Source organism: Euprymna scolopes, chromosome 33 (assembly GCF_053919585.1).
Source record: "Euprymna scolopes isolate OS-2025 chromosome 33, ASM5391958v1, whole genome shotgun sequence".
NCBI classification, from domain to species: Eukaryota; Metazoa; Mollusca; class Cephalopoda; order Sepiida; family Sepiolidae; genus Euprymna; species Euprymna scolopes.
This window is the reverse complement of record NC_136514.1, coordinates 71,666,751-71,687,732: the sequence shown is the minus strand read 5'-3', so window position 1 is coordinate 71,687,732 and position 20,982 is coordinate 71,666,751. Positions and strand designations below refer to the sequence as shown.

Below are 20,982 nucleotides of genomic sequence, written 5' to 3'. Positions count from 1 at the left end.
TTTACTATTAATCGCAAGAAATCGTGAAAAGAAAAATATTTTTAAATAAGAAAATTTGAAAACCTGAAAATGTTGTGAAATGAAAAATAATTTTATTTACTTTTTTTTTGTCTTATTAATTTCCGAATTTTCGCCAATAACCTGGCTTTATCAAGATGTCAGTCCGATTAAGTGTTTCTTCTTCTTCTTCTTCTTCTTCTTCTTCTTCTTCTTCTTCTTCTTCTCCATAATGATGTACCTATTTACTATGCCTCCCCACAGGACAGAGTTAGACACCAGGGTCGTTTTTTAACGTGGAGAAAAGGTACAAAAATAAAAATTGTCTCAGTCGTGAAGGATTTCTCCTCCACCGAAAGAGAACAAGAAATAGAAGTGCAGCAATGCTGCACAAGCGATAAAAATAAATAAAAGAATAAACCAAGTTTGGAATAACAATTTTGTCGATATACCAAACTTAAATTTGAAATAGAATTTTCATTATTCACTTTATGTCTGAAATTTCATTTTCTTTAGTTTGTCTTGTTTACCGTTTCACCACATTGGAAAAGATTCAGATGAAATGATAGCATCTTATTTCATATTTGTCTCTAGCATCACGTTTGGTCACGTAGTTCATTTTAATTTTAGTTGTAAATACTTTGCCGCCACTCTGTCAACTTCAATAGCGAAATAGTATTTTTAGTTATTGCGTAGAATACAACGTAAAAAAAAACAAAAAAAAGAAAAACAGAAAATTTTTTTATGATGTATGTTTCCATCACTGAATATGTAATTTTCCAAAATCACGTAAATTTATCAAATTGATTTTTTTTTTCATATAAAAATATTTTCTCTTCGGGAGGCTCCGACCTCTTTTCTTGGCCTTCGGGACAAGATCAAAGTGTATTATCTGTTCTTCAGATGCTGCAGCTTAATTAATGAGGTAAAATGTATCTTATCAGAGTTGTCGGTAGCGATTATTGGGGGGGGACAATATTTTCTACTTTTAATTCTATTTATTTTTTATTCGATGTATTTTAATAAAAATAAAATAACCATTTTTTCTAGTTCAAATATTCTAAATTGCTAAGTTTTCTAACCGTCAACATAACCAATTTATGGCCGATAAAACAAGGATTTTTCGATGCATTTATGCAGACGATGTTTGACGTCATTTGATTAAATGATGGTGCAAATAAGAAATTGCACTTTCGTATCAGTACAATTTTCCATACTGAATGTTGTTTGTACGATAGAAACGAAAATTAATTCCAGGGAAATAACTCGTTAAGAATGAAGAATATTTACTTCCCTTGAATCTAAAATAATTTCAATGATATTCTAAGTTCGAAGTACAAACATAAAATTGAAACTTCCGCACTTCTACTGAATATATATATATATATATATATATATATATATATATATATATATATATATATATATATATATATATATATATATATATATATATATATATATATATATATATATATTTGTTTACTGTTTTTTGGGGAAAATTAGTTTTGCAAACTCATTTAACGCGAGCTCAATAGGCGACTATATGGGACATAATATATATATATATATATATATATATATATATATATATATATATATATATATATATATATATATATATATATATATATATTATGTCCCATATAGTCGCCTATTGAGCTCGCGTTAAATGAGTTTGCAAAACTAATTAAAAATAAAATAAAAGATAAAAATATCAAAGAAGTGTATTTGCTCTTTTTAAGAAATGCTTAGTTTGCATGCGGCCGCAGTTATTTGAGATGCCATAAGTCGGGCAGCAGTTATCTTCTGCGAAAATCGTATATGCTGGGATGTTTCGTGGACAGAGATAGGAGAGAGAGAGGGGAGAGGTTTATCCTTGTCGCTTGATGGGTTCTTTTTGCTCGCTGACCATGATTCCCAAAGTGGCTAAAAAAGTGAACAGTTGGAATCAATGCACCCTGCCAGTCGGTTGGCGAAGGAGAGGGGGGGCATTGATTTACGAGAGAAAATAGATCTTTTATTTTATTTCTGACTGCTGCTGCATCACCCCCTGCTTAAGTGGAAAGCCAACAACAACAAAAAAAAGCAGCAGTTGTAAAAAAAAAAAAAAAAAAAAAAAACAGAAATTCCAAAAAAAATATCAATTCAGTTTACAAACAATTTTTTTTTTTTTTTGCTCTTACTTTTCAGTAAAAAGTTTAGTTCTCTGCTGAAGAAGAAAAAAATGTTCTTTCTTTTCATTGCAAAATATTGAGTAAAAATTTTATATTTTGGAGGCGGGGTGCAAAATATTGAGTAAAAATTTTATATTTTGGAGGCGGGGTGCAAAATATTGAGTAAAAATTTTATATTTTGGAGGCGGGGTGCAAAATATAAAGTTTTACATAATTTTTGGGGCCAATGTACTCAACAAGCATTATGTGTGGTGGTCACATGATTGTCTCTTGGTGGTCACATGATTGTCTCTTGGTGGTGTATTCAGTTCTGGTGTATAAGTTGATGTTGTGTGTATGTAGGGGGAAGTGTGGCTTTTGTGTTTTAGTCTTGAGAAAAGCTGTCAATAGTTACAGTTTCATTTTGCCACTAACGTCTTGAATGAAAAGTTTGTCATTGCGTGAAAGCACACAATAAGGACTAGTATAAGGTGAAGTGAGAGACATTTTCCAGCATCCTTTTCTAGAAAAACATGAGTTCCTAATGAAATGTCTTTTGGGACCAAAGATTTGATCATCTGTCCCTAGGGTGCATAGGTGGGAGCTTACTGAAATAAGTTCACAGCCTGTTTGTATACAGATCTCGACCAATTGCCATTAAACTTATCAGGGTTAGTATCTACCCTGCAACATCAGACGTACTCCATAGATTAGTTTGGCTGGAGAGTATCCCAAGTCCTCTTTAATAGCTGCACGACAGCCAAGAAGGACAACAGGTACATATTCGCTCCATCACTGTTGATCAGGTAAGCACGTAATGCGGCATTCAGTTGGTGATGGAACCGTTCTGTTATCCTGTTTAAAGCTGAAGGTGATAGCTTGTTGTGTGAATACATTTGATCTCTATCATCCTGAAAAGTTCCTTGAATAGATGGGACTCAAACTGTACACCAGTCAGTGGTAATAGTTGTGGGAACTCTGTAACACGATATCCAATCTGATATAAAGGCTTGATTGTTCTACAGCCATCTGCTGTAAATCGATATCGATGAGGACAGATAATTAAGTCAATAAGGTGACAGAGAATTAATAAAATGAAAGGCAGAACAAAGCATCTGCTGCAGCATTCTGTTCAGAGATATGCTAAATATCGTAAGTAAACTGTGAAAAAAAATTCAAGTGGGCAGTTTCACAGGAATATTTGTCCATATTAAAATGCAGTGTGAACATAAATTGACGGTGATTAGTGTAGATCTAAATTGAGTGAATACTGAAAATGTGTCAACGTGAGGTACATTACCAAAAGTTCATGACCAAACGTGCTGCAACATTTTTCTGCCGGTTTCATATGCCTTGAAAAATATGCAAGAGATGTTGTTGGTGCTGCTGTTGCAACACTGCACTTACAGCTTTGCCATATGCATCAACAACCAGTGAAAACTGGGCATCGGGTACAGGATGTGCAAGTGACGATGTTGTTGCTAGTTTCTGCTTCATTTCGTTAAAGGCTTTCAGCTGAATATCATGCGGTGAAATCTTTTAATTTTTCTTTTTCCTATTACATAACAGTGAGAAAGAGGAGACAGGATATCCGTACAGCATGGGATAAAGTGTCTGTGGTAATTAAGCTGAAGAAGTTTCTTCGTTGGTGAAATGAAAAATTGTGACTTTTGTCATTTTTAAACGTTTTCTCTTTCAGAATGGAATTGAATGTTGGTGTGGAAACTCTTTTGCAAAACATGGAACTGCCAAGAATTGTAATAAGAAATGTGGTGGAAATAGAAAAGAGATTTGTGGTGGAATATGGGCTCTCTCTGTTTATGTTATTGGTAAGTAAGGAAAATTATTTAAAAAATTTTAAGGGTGCCTGTAAATTTTGGTGGTAAATTTTGGTGATAAATTGGGTTTGTTTTACTATACACATAAATTAAAAAAAGTTGTTAAAAAAACAAATATATAACAAATAAATGTTACCAAAGGCAAGATAAGTTACTTTTCTACCTAACTAGAAAAGTTTTTAGTGTTTTTATTTAATGTAAAATGTTTATTTAGTTAAAAGATCATACAGTGTTTATCGATATATTTGAAAAAGACAAAGGGCAGCGAGGTCTCTGTTGAATATGCTAAGTTTGGGAAAATGAGTTCAAACTAAAAAATTATGCAAAATACTGTTAGAAACCCACTTAGTTTGAACTCATTTTCCCAAACTTAATGTATTCAACAGAGACCTTGCCACCATTTGTCTTTTTGTTCAAATATATCAATAAACACTGAATGATTTTTTAACCAAATAAACATTTTACATAAAATAAAAACACTAAACACTTATCCAGTTAGGTAGAAAAGTAACTTATGCCTTTGATAACATTTATTTATTGTATATTTGTTTTTTGACAATTTTTTTTAATCTGTGTATAGTATAACAAACCTGGTAAATTTTTGTGGTAAATTTTGGTGGTAGTTTTGAATGTGACATAGATAGGTATATATGGACAAAGATATTAATATACTGAGTTTTTTTTCGCAGGTGAACCCCAGTTTAAAACAGGTCGATGTGGAGGCTACCCAGGAAGTTGCTTCCCAGCACAAAAATATGACAACGATTCCCATTTGCTTCTCCTCGACATTACTCCAAAACATCCCTGTCTTAAGTAAGTATCTGAATTGTTAGTTTTCTAGTGGAGTTGTTATTTTTTTAGGGTGTCACCGTTTATTAAGGTCGAAAGGCCATTCCAGGATAAGGGTTAATGAGTGTCAGGAAGTCGATAAGTCAACACTGTAATGATCAGTAGTGGTGGAAATTAGAACTTTATTAAAGAGAAATGCTCAACAACAACAACTTGTTTACATTGAACTTGAAAATGATCATATTGTAGTCAGCTGGAAAGCAGCCCTATTGTATAGAGTTCCAGAGACAGGCAGTTCTAGGAAAGAAACTTTGTTCATGGAATTTATAACTAGTTTTAGGCACAGATAGAGAGTAGAGAAATTGTTGACAGTGTTTTTTTTTTTTTGTTTTTTTTTTTTTGTTTTTTTTTTTTTTGTTTTTTTTTTTACTCATGTTCACCCCTTACAAAGCATATCGCCACTTGGACGTAAGGGGCTACTATTTGGGGCCATGTCTAGGAAAGATTAACAAGATATTTGTTTATGTTACATTTAAACTTCTGCATATCAGTACAGCCAAGGAAGCAGGCAACAAGAAGAGAATTCCAAAGTCTAGCTGTTCAAAGGAAGAAACTATTAAAACAGAAAGCTTTCTGGCATTTAAGGACAATAACAGTGAAGGGATGAGATCTTATTGCTAAACGGGTTTATCGGGGATATGTACATCGAGGGGGTACAAGTGAAACGAGTTCATCAGAACACATTCCATTAAAATACTTGTAAAACAGGCACAGTGATGCAACATTGTGGCGATGAGACAGGGGCTGGAGCTTAGTTGATAAAGTGGGACGGATTAGATTGACAACTCTTTTTTTGACCCTATCTAAGATGGAGAGACTAGTGGTAGATACACCAGCCCAGATGTGGCAACAATACTCCATGCATGGGCGAATGGTGGGCTTGTAAAGGTACAGGATACCCTCAGGCGTGAGTAGTTTTCTAGCTCGATAGAGGAAACCCACCTTCTATTTGTCATGGATATAGGGGGTTGGAGAGGCGTCTTGTAATTGTTAAAGGAGAGCAGCTTAGTTTTACTAGCATTAAATGTTAACCATCCATTCACATTTAACTTCATTCAATATCAAATTAAAAAAAACAATAATTAAGGCCAAGCCAATCGAAATGTTGTACAAATAACATGAGAACAATAGTCCAACGAATAGAACTTTAATGCTATATTTATTGCTTATACCCGACCTAAGGTGGGTATTCTACTAGAATATATATATATATATATATATATATATATATATATAGTAAGTTATAAAATATATATGGCGATTAAGCTACACTGAGAGTGAATGAAACGCAGAATATTCAGTGTAGCTTAATCGCCATATATATTTTATAACTTACTAACTAGCTCTACCTACGTATCGAGCACTGTTGAAGTAAATACTTAATGTTTACGCATAAATTTATACTTTCGTATATTAATTTATGTGAGTACTTGTCTGAATATATATATATATATATATATATATATATATATATATATATATATATATATTCAGATAAGTATTGTTGAATACCATGGAGTGTTCTTGCTTAATGAGCTTTATTTGTAATTTTTCAATTTTTCGAATTGTAGTTCTTATATCTCGGTCGAATGCGTGCAAGAAAGTTCCATAGTCGTCTTTGTTAATCTGTTGTTTCTTTTGTTTGTTTTTTTTTGCAAGTACTTTCGACTTAGTTTCAACAGTCGTCTTCAGGCAGTTTTGATTATTGTTCGTTTAAAATCTGGATGTTTGTATATCCTTCAGTTAAAACTATATTTAAATTTCTTGAGCTAGTAAAGCGTGTTGTGTGTTAAAAATAAAAATATACGCTTTTTAACGTGTTAAGAACGTGGCTAAAATAAATGTACAATGATTTAAAGGTGTGATTTACAAGATGGTATAGAATTTACAGATCTTTTTAAATAATAATTTGTAACTTACATTACAACATATATATAGATATATATGCAACTATATGTGTGTGTATATATACATATGTATATATGTATACATATATATATACATATATATATATATATATATATATATATATATATATATATATATATATATATATATATATATATATATATATATATATAGGAAATTTATTACTGTGAGTCCAGAATGAGTTTACAAATTGTTTCAGCTAGAGGAAAATCCTCAAAGAGAGGAAAAATCCAACTAGCATCATCAGAATTCATAGATGGACTAAGTTATAAAGTCAAATAAAAATGGAAAGATCGTAGATAAAGGGGAGTTAGAAGTTTTTTTAATACACTCCTACTACTTTAAACTCCAACGTCCTCTCCCCACCACTCCCCCTTCTTTTCTAACTCCCCTTTATCTACGATCTTTCCATTTTTATTTGACTTTATAACTTAGTCCATCTATGAATTCTGATGATGCTAGTTGGATTTTTCCTCTCTTTGAGGATTTTCCTCTAGTTGAAACAATTTGTAAACTCATTCTGGACTCACAGTAATAAATTTCCTATATACTGCTCTGACTACACATTGAGCACTTTAGTCCGGTTTTTTTTACCACTGGTAAATAAATACCCGCTCCTCTACAGTTGAGCACTTTACGAAAAAAACTCGGAATCTACCCCATTTAAGAATGGAAAAGATCAACTTCCGACTCTCCCTCAAAAACATTCCAACGATACCAAAAAATGAATACTTTCTTATTCTTATAAGAACAATGGAGGAACTCATTAGAAAAATGCGCTGGAAGGCCTACTTCTTCCTTAAAGAAAAAGATCCTGCTAATCCAACCAACCACTACGGATTTACCAACAAAAACACAGCTCCATACATAGAACAATTGGCCGCTTTTGAAACGGATCTAACAGATATTATTAACCACATTTCTTTCCGTAAACAAAAAAATCCTTTCCAACTCCACATGGACAAAATAATTAAAGATATAGATAAATCTAAGCAAATATACCTCAAGGCTGATAAATCACAAAATTTCTACAAAGTCTCCAAACAAAAATACTTAAAACTTCTAAATGATAATCTCACCTCAACATACAAAAAATCAAATATTGACTTAATCAAAGACATTAATATAGAAAGTAAAATAATCACAGATACTTTAAACCTAAGCAACAGGGTAGCTAAGCTAGATACTAAAAATGCATACCTCCTCATAAAAGACCATAAAGAACACTTCCGTACCAGACCACAAACCAGGCTTATCAACCCCACCAGACCCGAAATTGGCAGAATCAGCAAAACAATTCTTGAAAGAATCAATAAACAAATCAAAAATAAATTCAACCTAACCCAGTGGATTAACACCGAAGACACCATTAATTGGTTCAAAAGAATACCTAACAAGAACAAGGCTGCATTTATTCAATTTGACATAGTTAATTACTACCCTTCTATTTCTAAACACCTTTTTGACACTGTCTTGGATTTTGCTTCTACCTTCTCCGATGTTCAACCATTTGAAACTGACATCATTCTGAAATGCCGTAAAACTGTCCTACTAAGCCAGGACTCTCAATGGACTAAAAAAGACCAACCTACCTCCTTCGACCTTGCGATGGGTGCTTTTGATGCAGCTGAGGCTACTGACTTAGTAGGCCTTTTCATCCTATATAATATCACAAAATTTATCCCCAACAACAACGTGGGACTTTACAGAGATGATGGCCTTATCATTGTTGAAAACGCAAGCGGCCCAAAGTGCGAAGGCATTAAAAAGAACATTATCAGGGAACTGAAGAATATGGATCTAAAGATTGAAGTAACTTCCAACTTAAAAACAGTAAATTTTCTAGATGTTACCTTTAACCTCCCTAATAATACTTATGAACCATACACTAAAAATAATACATACCCCCTATATATACACCCTATGTCCAACCACCCCAAACACATTATTAAACATATCCCTAAATCAATAGAAAAAAGGCTTAGCACAAACTCATCTAACTCCAGCATTTTTAACCTACACAAACCCTTCTTTGAAAATGCTTTAAAGGAATCTGGATATTCCAACCCTAATATTACATACTTGGACCCTAATAAACCCAACAATACAAATAGGAATAACAGATCCCGCAAATTCCTCTGGTTTAACCCTCCCTATAATAATATGATAAAAACTAAATTAGGTAAAAAATTCTTCATGCTTCTTAATCACCACTTCCCCCCTAGTAATATTCTACATAAAATTTTTAATAAGAACACTATTAAGCTTAGCTACAGTTGCACAAATAATCTAGAAAATAAAATTAAAAAACACAACAATAAAATACTAAATAACCACAACTATAATAACAATGGTCAAAATAATTGTAACTGCCTTAACAAACCCCAATGCCCGCTCCAGCAAAATTGTCTCTCAACAAATGTGGTTTACAAAGCAACTATTGCCCCTGCTGAAGACCCACAAAACAAAAAATTTTACATTGGCCTTTCAAGCACCACGTTCAAAGACAGATTTAGAGTGCATAAATGCTCCCTAAATAACCCCAACCACCCAAATAGTACTTCATTAACTAACCACTATCTACTACTTACCCGAAACAACCTCACCCCAATTATTAGCTGGGAAATTCTTAATAGAGCTAGTACCTGTAAATCACTAAACTCCCCATGTTATTTATGCTTAACTGAAAAATTATTGATTACTAATTTTAGAGATAGAGATAAACTTCTAAATAAAAAAACTGAAACCTCACTTAATTGTAAACATTATAAATCCCACCTCTTAAGCAACTTCTCACCCTTCTAATAATAACTATAACCCACCCCTAAAATCTAACACTAACGAATTACACACACCCTATTTACAACCTAAACTATATAGTCCCCCATTCATTTTAAAAGAACCCCTCCACAGAACCCCCACCTATTTATCCCACCATTTTTTAGCTACATCTCTCTTTACCAAACTCATTTTTGTACCCCCCCCTTTGCCTTAATCACTCCTTATGTCATTATTTAAAGGTTCTCGCCCCATAGTCTCTTATTGGCTATTTCCATAATCAGGTCTCGATTTCTATTATTTCAATTACGTACTTATCACAATTGGTATCCTTCGACTTGCCTCTCGGTCTATTATCTACTTGTTAACAACTAATCATTTACTTACCTTCTATTTTAATTAATTATTTAATTTACCATCTACATATAACATATATAATACGCTTTTCTCTTATATTTACCTCTTACTAATTCTTTCAATAATAATTATCATATTTTTTAACACGAAGCTTATTTACATATTTTTCGTATTTGTGTTTGTACATATACTCAAGCACATGCTTCTCCCCCATTGATGTGTGTATTTTTTACATGTGTACTCATGTGTATGTATTTGTGTGTTTTTGTTATCTACTTACCATCTACATTTTATTAATAATTATATTAATTTTTATTATTTAATTAACTTACTTATATCCTTAGTTTTTTTACTTTATTAAATAAACCTATAACGTATAATTCACCTATTTACCCTTCTATTTCTCATTTCTTTCTTCCAACTTAACGCCCGACAATTCAAAAAACTATAAATAATAAATTAAAAACAAAAAATTAATTTTTTCAATTTCTCCCTGCCCAGCTAATTTATATATATATATATATATGTGTATATATATGTGCACATGTATATATATATGTGTGTGTGTGCGTGTGTATGTGTGTGTGTTTGTATATGTATGTATATGTGTGTGTATGTATGTATTTATATGTGTGTATATATATGTGTGTGTGTATATGTATGTATATATATGTATTTGTGTTTGTGCGTATCTTCTATATGTGTGTATATGTATGGTTTTTTTTATATATATTTGTATTTGGTTACGTATCTTCTACATGTATTTTTGTGTGTGTGTTCTTCTGTGTGTATGTGTTTTATTCACTTATTATAAATATCTCCCTAATAATTTTATGAATTTTATTATTTGATTAACTTACTGATATTCTTACCTATTTCTATATTAATAAAATAAACTTGTAACTTATAATTCATTAATTTATATTTTTCTCTTTCTCTCTTTCCTTCAACTACAACGCCTGAAAATTTAAAAATTATTTATAAAATATTTTTCAATTCCCCCCCCTCCCAGCTAATTTATATTTATATGTATATATATGTATGTATATGTATATGTATATATATATGTATGTGTAAGTGTTTGCATCTGGATGTATGTGTACTTGCATATATGTTTATATATGTATATATGCGTGTATTTTTACGTATCTGTGTATGTGTACATATATATATATGTGTTTGTATTTGTATGTTTGTGTATATATGTATATGTATATATATATATATATATATATATATATATATATATATATATATATATATATATATATATATATGTATGTGTGATCACGCATGTGCTTTTCCCCCATTTACGTATGTGCATTTTCTGTACATATTTATGCGTGTGCTTATATTTGTGTGTTACTTATTAAAAATGTTTTTTTTTTTTTTCTATTATTTAAGTTACTTACTTAAGCCTTCACCTATTTTATTTTATTTCACTAAAATAAACCTGTAACGTATAATTTCTACCTGCCCGGCTATTTATTTATATATATATTATATTTAATTATATATATCATTACACTATCAAAATAAACCTGTAAAGTATAATTCATTAACTTATTTTTCCTTTTCTTTTTCTTTCCATTTTATAAACAATAAATATCTTTCAATCTCTCCCCGCCCGGCTAAATTACTTTAAACCCCATTTTCAACCCGTTCCTTCACCTATTTTATTTTATTTTATTAAAATAAACCTGTAACGTATTATTTCTACCTGCCCGGCTAATTTATTTATTATATTTAATTATATATATCATCACACTATTAAAATAAACCTGTAAAGTATAATTCATTAACTTATTTTTCCTTTTCTTTTTCTTTCCATTTTATAAACAATAAATATCTTTCAATCTCTCCCCGCCCGGCTAAATTACTTTAAACCCCATTTTCAACCCGTTCCTTCACCTATTTTATTTTATTTTATTAAAATAAACCTGTAACGTATTATTTCTACCTGCCCGGCTAATTTATTTATTATATTTAATTATATATATCATCACACTATTAAAATAAACCTGTAAAGTATAATTCATTAACTTATTTTTCCTTTTCTTTTTCTTTCCATTTTATAAACAATAAATATCTTTCAATCTCTCTCCGCCCGGCTAAATTACTTTAAACCCCATTTTCAACCCGTTCCTTCACTAACATTAACTTTCCAACCTGTTGCCATGGTGATCCTTTAAATTAACTGTTACTTATGCCGTTATCAACAAAAGTAGCGTCTTCTAAGTTTAAACTGTTAAAAAACACGTATATAAGAATTTACACATAATTAATATTTAATTATAAACCCCTCTCTTTTTTTAATACACTCCTACTACTTTAAACTCCAACGTCCTCTCCCCACCACTCCCCCTTCTTTTCTAACTCCCCTTTATCTACGATCTTTCCATTTTTATTTGACTTTATAACTTAGTCCATCTATGAATTCTGATGATGCTAGTTGGATTTTTCCTCTCTTTGAGGATTTTCCTCTAGTTGAAACAATTTGTAAACTCATTCTGGACTCACAGTAATAAATTTCCTATATACTGCTCTGACTACACATTGAGCACTTTAGTCCGGTTTTTTTTACCACTGGTAAATAAATATATATATATATATATATATATATATATATATATATATATATATATATATATATATATATATATAAATGAATACGAAAACTAACCCCATCACTGGATCGCCGTATCAGAAGAAGTTTTAAAAAAAACTCCAGTATGAGCTCAAGTCGATTGAAAAGCCAAACAGCAGCAGAATGTAGTCCTAAAACCATCAGAAGACATCTGAAAATGAAGGGTTTCAATCATTTAAAGCGACTGCAGAAACCATGTGTTCTTGAACAGCACAAAACTAACCGACTTAAATATGCCGCCAAATATCAGACTTGGGATGAAGGGAAGTGGGAAAATGTAATTTTCTCCGATGAGAAAAAGTTTAATCTAGATGGTCTAGATGGATTTCAACACTATTGGCATGATAAAAATTTGCCCAAAGAGACTTTTTTAACTCGGTATAATGGAGGATGATCTTTAATGATCTGGGGTGCTTTCTCGTTAGCTGGGACCCTAAAGTTGCAAGTAGTGAAAGGCCGGCAAACATCATTGAAGTACATTTCAATGCTTGAAAATGCTTCTATCAGGACTGACTGTGTGGAAGAAATTGGATTTTCCAGCAAGACAACGCTGCAATACACACTTCTTGACAAGCACCAGAATACTTTTCTTCAAATAATATAGAATTGTTAGATCATCCAGCATGTTCTCCGGACCTCAATCCCATTGTAAATCTTTGGGGATGGATGGCAAAAGAAGTGTTCAAGGATGGAACCCAGTATGATTCGATAAAGGAACTTTCTGATTCAGTACATGAGATAAAATTCCTTCGCAACTGATAAAAAACTTAGTCGCAAGCATGCCGAAGAGAATTTTTGAAGTAATTCGTAATAATGGAGGCTATACTAAATACTGACACCCTTTTTAGTAATTTATAATTGCCTTTTGTTAGATAAATTATCAGTGGTCTTATCATTTTTACCAGGTGAAAATGTTTGTTTTTTAAAAAATAATTATTAGATCAGGGTTAAGGTTTCGAATAAAGCAGATTTCATTTTTTTTCCATTATATTTTCCCTTTTGGCAATGGTTTCAACCATTTGTTTGATTAAAAATTCGATAATATGCGTAAACTCTTACTTTCTTAAGTGGTCTTATGATTTTGACCAGGACTCTATATATTAGTGGTGGGACGATTCCAAAATTTTTCCCGATTCCGATACAATTACAGATTCTGTTCTAAATTTCCAATTCCGATATGATTCCTGATTCCAATTCCGATTCTAATAATAAAAGCAGACGAAAAAACACAACTATAACATACGAGACCCCGCCGTGCCTATCGAATGAGTTCATTAATTTAAGTCTGTTTCAGAAATGTTCCGATATTTGGAGCTTTACTGATCGCAGAGGACAATGAGTTTAAGATATAAATATATCAAATTTATTATTTAAAAATCAATTAACAATTTGTTTACGTCAGTTTTTTTTTTTTTCTTTCTCTTTAATAATTTGGCGAAACAAAATCTATAAATAACAAACATGTTCATTTTTTAATTTTTATCTCACCGATAATTTATGTACAAAATACACATTAGTAAACCCATAAATAAATCATAATTCTTTTCGTGTGATAGAAACTTATACATTTATAGCAATGTCATTAGAAAGACCGAAAAATTTTACCTAAAACCGTTAATTTTTTTTTTTAACCTCGTAGATTTTTTTTGTGTGGAAGGAAGGGACAGACAGATATTTTTATCTGAAGTTTTATTGATTGAATTTCTAACACTGAATAAATTTATTATTGGCAAACAATTTATTGATATTTTTAGGCATATTATGGAAAATACTTTTTAATTGAAACGTATCAATATTTAATAAAATATATGTGTGTGTGTATGTGTGTGTTTGAATAGTAGTAAATGTGGTATTGTGGTGAGTGAAATGATTCTAGCTAAGAATAATATAGATAGTGTAAGCCGACCAACGATCTCCACTTTCCCACACCTTTGATGACCTTGTTCTATGTTATAATTTTTAGCAAATAAACACTTCAAAGTGTAGTACCTGTTCTGATACTACACTTTATTTTTCTGTGCTTGGTCAGTTAAAAAGAAATCCTTCTAGATTGAGGCAATTTTTATTTACTTGATTGTGGTAGAACTCCACCCAATAAATGTCACGGTAACGTTTATTGGGTGGGTTTTTTACCATCATTTTGTTTTATTTTTTATTTTGAAGTGATTATTGAGTTTCAGAGACATCGCGGCCATCTTTTCTTGTTCTTCAGCAGCGTTCAACATTACTCGTTTTTTCGAACCGAATAAAATTTTACATTAAATAAAAACACTAAAAACTTATCCAGTTAGGTAGAAAATTTACTTTTCTTGCCTTGATAACATTTAACTGTTATATATTTGTTTTTTAACAACTTTTTTGTGCCTCTGTCTACTTGTTTTTGAACTGAATGAACGCTTTAAAGTAAGTTAAGCCACTAAAAACTTAGGTAGAAAACGAACACTTAGAAAAATCTATCCTTTTTAAAACAAGTAAAATTCTCTTAAAAACCATGTCTCTTGCAAGAACGGTCATAAAATGTGTTTTCAATCGATATTTATTCGATAATGGATCAGTTTTCCTACCTAGCAAAAATGGTCGAGTTTCCCGTGGATGAGTTTGAGGGATTTGTTGACGACTTTCATATACTAAATATAATTCCTAAACAGGAATAAGTTTTATATAGTAAAATAACCCACTTAACTTTCATATTTTGTATAAATAGGAAACGAAGTATAAGAAAAACATTTTGGTCAATTTTTACGACGTGACCAAGCGTCGTTTAACCACTAAAAAAAGGAAGATCTACTTTTTTGTGCCTAATGCGTTTAAACAACCTTTATAAATAATATGAAAGAAGAAATTTTGAAAAAAAAAAAAAACCCATAAAATTTAATATTTTAGAGTGGGGGATCAATTTTCTACATAAATTTAACTAAAATGGGCACCTACTTTTTCGCCACATAGCGTTCAACGAAACATGTCACCCCTAGCATTTTTTCAAGTTTGGCGATTGAGGGGGGAGGGAAGGCAGCAAAACATGACACATTCAATTAGAGTGGAGGGGATTACATTTGAAACATAAAATAACAATAAATTTTATTAATTTGGGGGGGGGGGGCAGGAGTGGGGATTAAATTTTTTATGAGACCATTCTGTACTTTCACCTTACAATTTCAGACAGGAGATGCCGAAATCAAAGAAAGGCTGGCGCCAAAATATGTCTAGCGTTAAAATGTGAAAAACCTCAGAGTCTACTAATTCGTTAAAGTTTTTTTTTAGGCTTATCAATGACCGGTCAAAACCCCAATTTTTTCTTTTTTATTTTTTGACACAAGTAAAATTTACATCGTTTTATATGTTATTATTATGAATATAGCTTTTAATATTACTAGGTTTTTTAAAAGAATAAATGTTCCTCATTTTATCCTAAGTGCTAATATTTTAAAATTAAGTTTAACATGTTGTTTAAGGAATCAGTTTTTGAATCGGAAATTATAGTATTTTTCCCCGATTCCGATACCGATTCTGATACCCTGAAAAGTTCCGATTTTTCCGATTTCGATTAATCGTGCCAACGCTTTATATATATATATATATATATATATATATATATATATATATATATATATATATATATATATATATATATATATATATATTGGATGGTTACGTATCAAGGCACTTCAAAATGTTACTACTATTTTCAAAATTTACATTGTTTATTTTTTTTATATATAGTGCTTCCGTTATTTTTAATCTTTTAACTTGTTAATCCATAAATATATTTTTTATGTTTTCAACTAAAACCTTTCTGAACTGGGAATGTGGGCAGCCATGTTGTTTTAGGTGGTGGGAAATCGAGGTTGGACGAAGACGACTATCGAACTTTCGTGCACAGATTCAACTGAGCAATATGAACAATTAAAAAAAAATGGAAAATTACAAAAAAAAAAAAATGGAAAATTAAAAAAAAAAATGGAAAATGAAAAAAAAAAAGCACATTAAGCAAGAACACTCTTTCACCCATGCTAGTATATATATATATATATATATATATATATATATATATATATATATATATATATATATATATATATATATATATATATATATATATATTTCAGGCTTTTTGAAGATATATATTCTAGCTAGGCTACTAATTCATGTAAAAATGTACATTACAGATTTCATGTAATTTATTTCCATTTTTTTCTGCAGGAATATTTGTGGTCCGTTTTCCATTTGTTTGGCAATCGATTCTATGGGTTACAGCTGCCTCTGCTCGAAAGGTTTCACCGGAAAAAACTGTGAAAAACGAATGGGTAAGTCAATCGGATCACAAGATAGTTGTGATAGTAACTTTCTGGTGATCCTCTGCTTGCTGTACTGATGCTTGCGGGGTGGGGAAAATGATGAGGGCCTTGCCTATCCCATCATAGTCAGACTCTTTCACATTTTCCTAATATTTCTCAGTTCATTCGCCAAGTAATATCATGTGATTTTATTTTCATTAGGAGCCTTTCATGCTAGATTTTATCAAAGGCTTTTGATATATCAATAGCTATACCCCTGGCTACCCTCCACCTTATCCAGTGCATGGTATATGTGGTTAGAGGTGACTATTAAAATATCTGAAGTATCTTTGATAATCGCCGAATGAGAAATGTTATCTCAAGGATCTGTTTACAAGTTACACAAAGATTTAAGTAAGCAGATACGTTAAATAATTAATTAGCTAAGGGAAGTTTCCTATGTGAATCAATTCTCACCATAAATAAAACCTTTAAGAAGGCCTTATCAAAAATTTACTTGTGTTCTTTTTTGCATGAAAAGAAGTTTGATTTGTATAATTAAACAAACTGGACGAAGAGAAATGGCGAAATCAGTCAACATTGAAATAGAAGAGGAAAGGCAGTAGATTAATTTAAATTACATATACGCATCTACACAATCAACATAAAAATAAAAGACTATAAATAAAAGACTATAAATAATTCATTGAAGATATTACATGTCCAAGGTTTGTTGTTGTGTGACATTGTCCAGGAACCAACACGTTATAACCTCAGTTACAAAGCATACAAAAAATAGAAAAGAACTTCAACTCGCTTTTTTTGTTGTACAACAATACTTATTAGCACATTCTCTCATTACCGCTGTGACGTGATCATCTTCTTGAACGTGATCTCGAACGTTATCTCCTCTTTAAAATCTTTATTTTTCTCTCCCTGTGACGTAATTTCACATACACCTGCATATGCATATCTGCATTAAGATTCCATTACTGACAGTTAATATTATGCATAGGTTAAAGCCTTTTGTGTTAAAGGTGCACATTCGACTGTGGTGCACTTGATAACAATGCGCATTTTTATATTGCATTTATATTGCATTTAGATCATGATAACATAATCTGAACATTTATCTTTTTATCTTACAGAAATAGTCCAGTCCCATGGAGTCTGTCCACCAAAGTATCAACCAGAATCCTGTCAGTGTGATGCATCAAATTGTTATGGTGCTAAATTCATCAATAATATATGTGTTACAAATGGTGGCAAGGTATTTGATGATATTTTTTCTGTGTCAATCGCTTCAGGCAATATATGAGGCTACTTGATGTAAGGAGTTAAAAATACCATTTAAGTGTCAAAAACTAATGATAAGATAGATTCCAACCCAGAAAACGGCTAGTCTTCTTCCTTCATTAAAAACATCGTTGAATGTGAGGACGACCCAAACCCCACTTTAATCTACTTATGAGATTTCTTCATTAATCAAAGAAATGAAGTTCCATTACGATTAAAATACCCGACGTTGCTTGGGAGAATTACTTGATAAAAATTCTAATTAATATTAAACAAATTATAAATTCTAATTAATATTAAACAAATCAAACATTCTAATTAATATTAAACAAATTAAAAATTCTAATTAATACTAAACAAATTAAAAATTCTAATTAATATTAAACAAATTAAAAATTCTAATTAATATTAAACAAATTAAAAATTCTAATTAATATTAAACCAATTAAAAATTCTAATTAATATTAAACAAATTAAAAATTCTAATTAATATTAAACAAATTAAAAATTCTAATTAATATTAAACAAATTAAAAATTCTAATTAATATTAAACAAATTAAAAATTCTAATTAATATTAAACAAATTAAAAATTCTAATTAATATTAAACAAATTTAAAATTCTAATTAATATTAAACAAATTAAAAATTCTAATTAATATTAAACAAATTAAAAATTCTAATTAATATTAAACCAATTAAAAATTCTAATTAATATTAAACAAATTAAAAATTCTAATTAATATTAAACAAATTAAAAATTCTAATTAATATTAAACAAATTAAAAATTCTAATTAATATTAAACAAATTAAAAATTCTAATTAATATTAAATCAATTAAAAATTCTAATTAATATTAAACTATTTAAAAATTCTAATTAATATTAAACAAATTAAAAATTCTAATTAATATTAAACAAATTAAAAATTCTAATTAATATTAAACAAATTAAACATTCTAATTAATATTAAACCAATTAAAAATTCTAATTAATATTAAACAAATTAAAAATTCTAATTAATATTAAACAAATTAAAAATTCTAATTAATATTATATATTAACCTTACTACCACGTTTCCTTCTCCAACATCAGGGGTCTACGTTCTAACCTTCCAGAGGTTGAAACCCAATTACAGGAGACGAAACCTGACATATTCTTTCTAAGCAAAACTGGAATAGGGCCGACCACCTCCCTAGATGAGTTCATAATTAAAGGATACTCTTAGTTAACATCTAAATCTGACCTCCAAGATCGCCACAGGCATGGAATATGTGCTTACATTAAAGATGGCTTCCCATGTGGCAGGGATATCTCTAGAGAAGACCCTAATCTACCTTATATGTGCTTCCGGGTTGCACTTGCTTACACCACCGCATTTATATTTGCCCTCTATCGCCCCCACAACAGCAGAGTTACTGTCTTTAAGAGTATATCAGAAAAATTTGACCACATCCTCTCTGCTCATCCCTCGGCTAACATTCACATTTGCAGTGACTTCAGTGTCCATAATGTGGAATGGCTGACCCACTCAAATAAGACTGATGATGAGGGAAGGTTCTGTCATGATTTTGCCATTGCCTATGACCTCACTCAGATTGTCCGTGAGCCCACCCGTGTGCCCGATACTACCGGTCAGTACACAAGCCTTCTAGACCTTTTTCTATTCACTTCCCCTGAACTATGTTCATGTTCCGTTCTATGTCCTCTGGGATCCTCCAACCACTGCGTTGTATCAGTTAAGATAAAAATGAAATATAATAAATCTACAGACGTACCTCTCCACCGTACTGTATACCAATACTCTATGGCGGACTGGGATAGCTTTTGTACATTCATATCTGATCTACCTCTCCATTGCATGTTTAAAAAGGATGTGTCCTCTATAGTATCAGACCTGACCGAATGGTTACTTGTAGGCATAGACCAATTCATACCATCCAAAAAATTCCAACAAAAACCTAACAGCCAGCCATGGTTCTCCCCTGAATGTGCTGCTGCCATCGCACACAGAAATCACTTTTTCCTTAGCTACCAACATAATAGATGCACTGAAACTAAAGCTGCTTTTAGGATCGCCAGCAACCACTGTAAAAGAGTAATAAAAAATGCAAGAGAACTGTACGCTCAATCCGTTAAATCCAAAGTAGCTGAGCAGTGGCTTGGTTCCCACCAATTCTGGCAAATGGCAAATAGGATCCTGAACAGAAACGTGTGTTCTATCCCAACCATTATCAATGGACCAGAGGTCATCTCGACAGCATCCGACAAGGCTAAACTATTTGCCAAAAACTTTGCAGCAAATTCTACCCTGTGTGACGAAGGCCATCAACTCCCCATATTCACTCCTATAACAGACAACACGCTATGCAACATACAAATATCTGTGCGTGAGGTCGCTAAGCTTATCAAGAACCTTGACTCCAGTAAAGCAACTGGTCTCGACGGTATTCCAATTATAGTGTTAAAAAAATTACAACCAGAACTTGCCCCCATACTTACCAAACTGTTTAAGTGCTGCCTTAAGGAGAAGTGCTTCCCAACACCCTGGAAAACCTCATCAGTATGCCCTGTATTTAAGAATTCAGGTAATAAGTCATCCCCCTCTCAGTACAGACCAATACGTCTCCTGTGTGTCATGAGTAAGTTGCTAGAATCCACAATAAATAGAGAAGTAGTCAACCACCTCAGAAGAAATAACCTTAGTGACACGCAATATGGTTTCCGTTTTGCTAGATCTACAGCAGATGTGCTAACGGTTATATCTCATAGGATTAGTGAATCTCTCGACAAAGGCTTCATTTCTAGGGCAATTGCTCTCGACATATCAAAGGCCTTCGATAAGGTTTGGCATAAAGGCC

At 31.4% G+C, this 20,982-nt stretch overlaps 1 protein-coding gene across 1 annotated transcript in view; it reads left to right on the top strand.

Annotated features, from left to right (window-relative positions):
- LOC145258293 (uncharacterized) overlaps window positions 1-20,982 on the top strand; it is a 220,479-nt gene that overhangs the window by 42,118 nt on the left and 157,379 nt on the right. Inside the window, exons 6-9 of the mRNA XM_080116327.1 lie at window positions 3,853-3,982; window positions 4,681-4,804; window positions 16,752-16,855; window positions 17,974-18,095. Of these exons, the coding sequence (XP_079972453.1) occupies window positions 3,853-3,982; window positions 4,681-4,804; window positions 16,752-16,855; window positions 17,974-18,095 (480 nt within the window). The remainder of the gene's footprint in view (window positions 1-3,852; window positions 3,983-4,680; window positions 4,805-16,751; window positions 16,856-17,973; window positions 18,096-20,982) is intronic.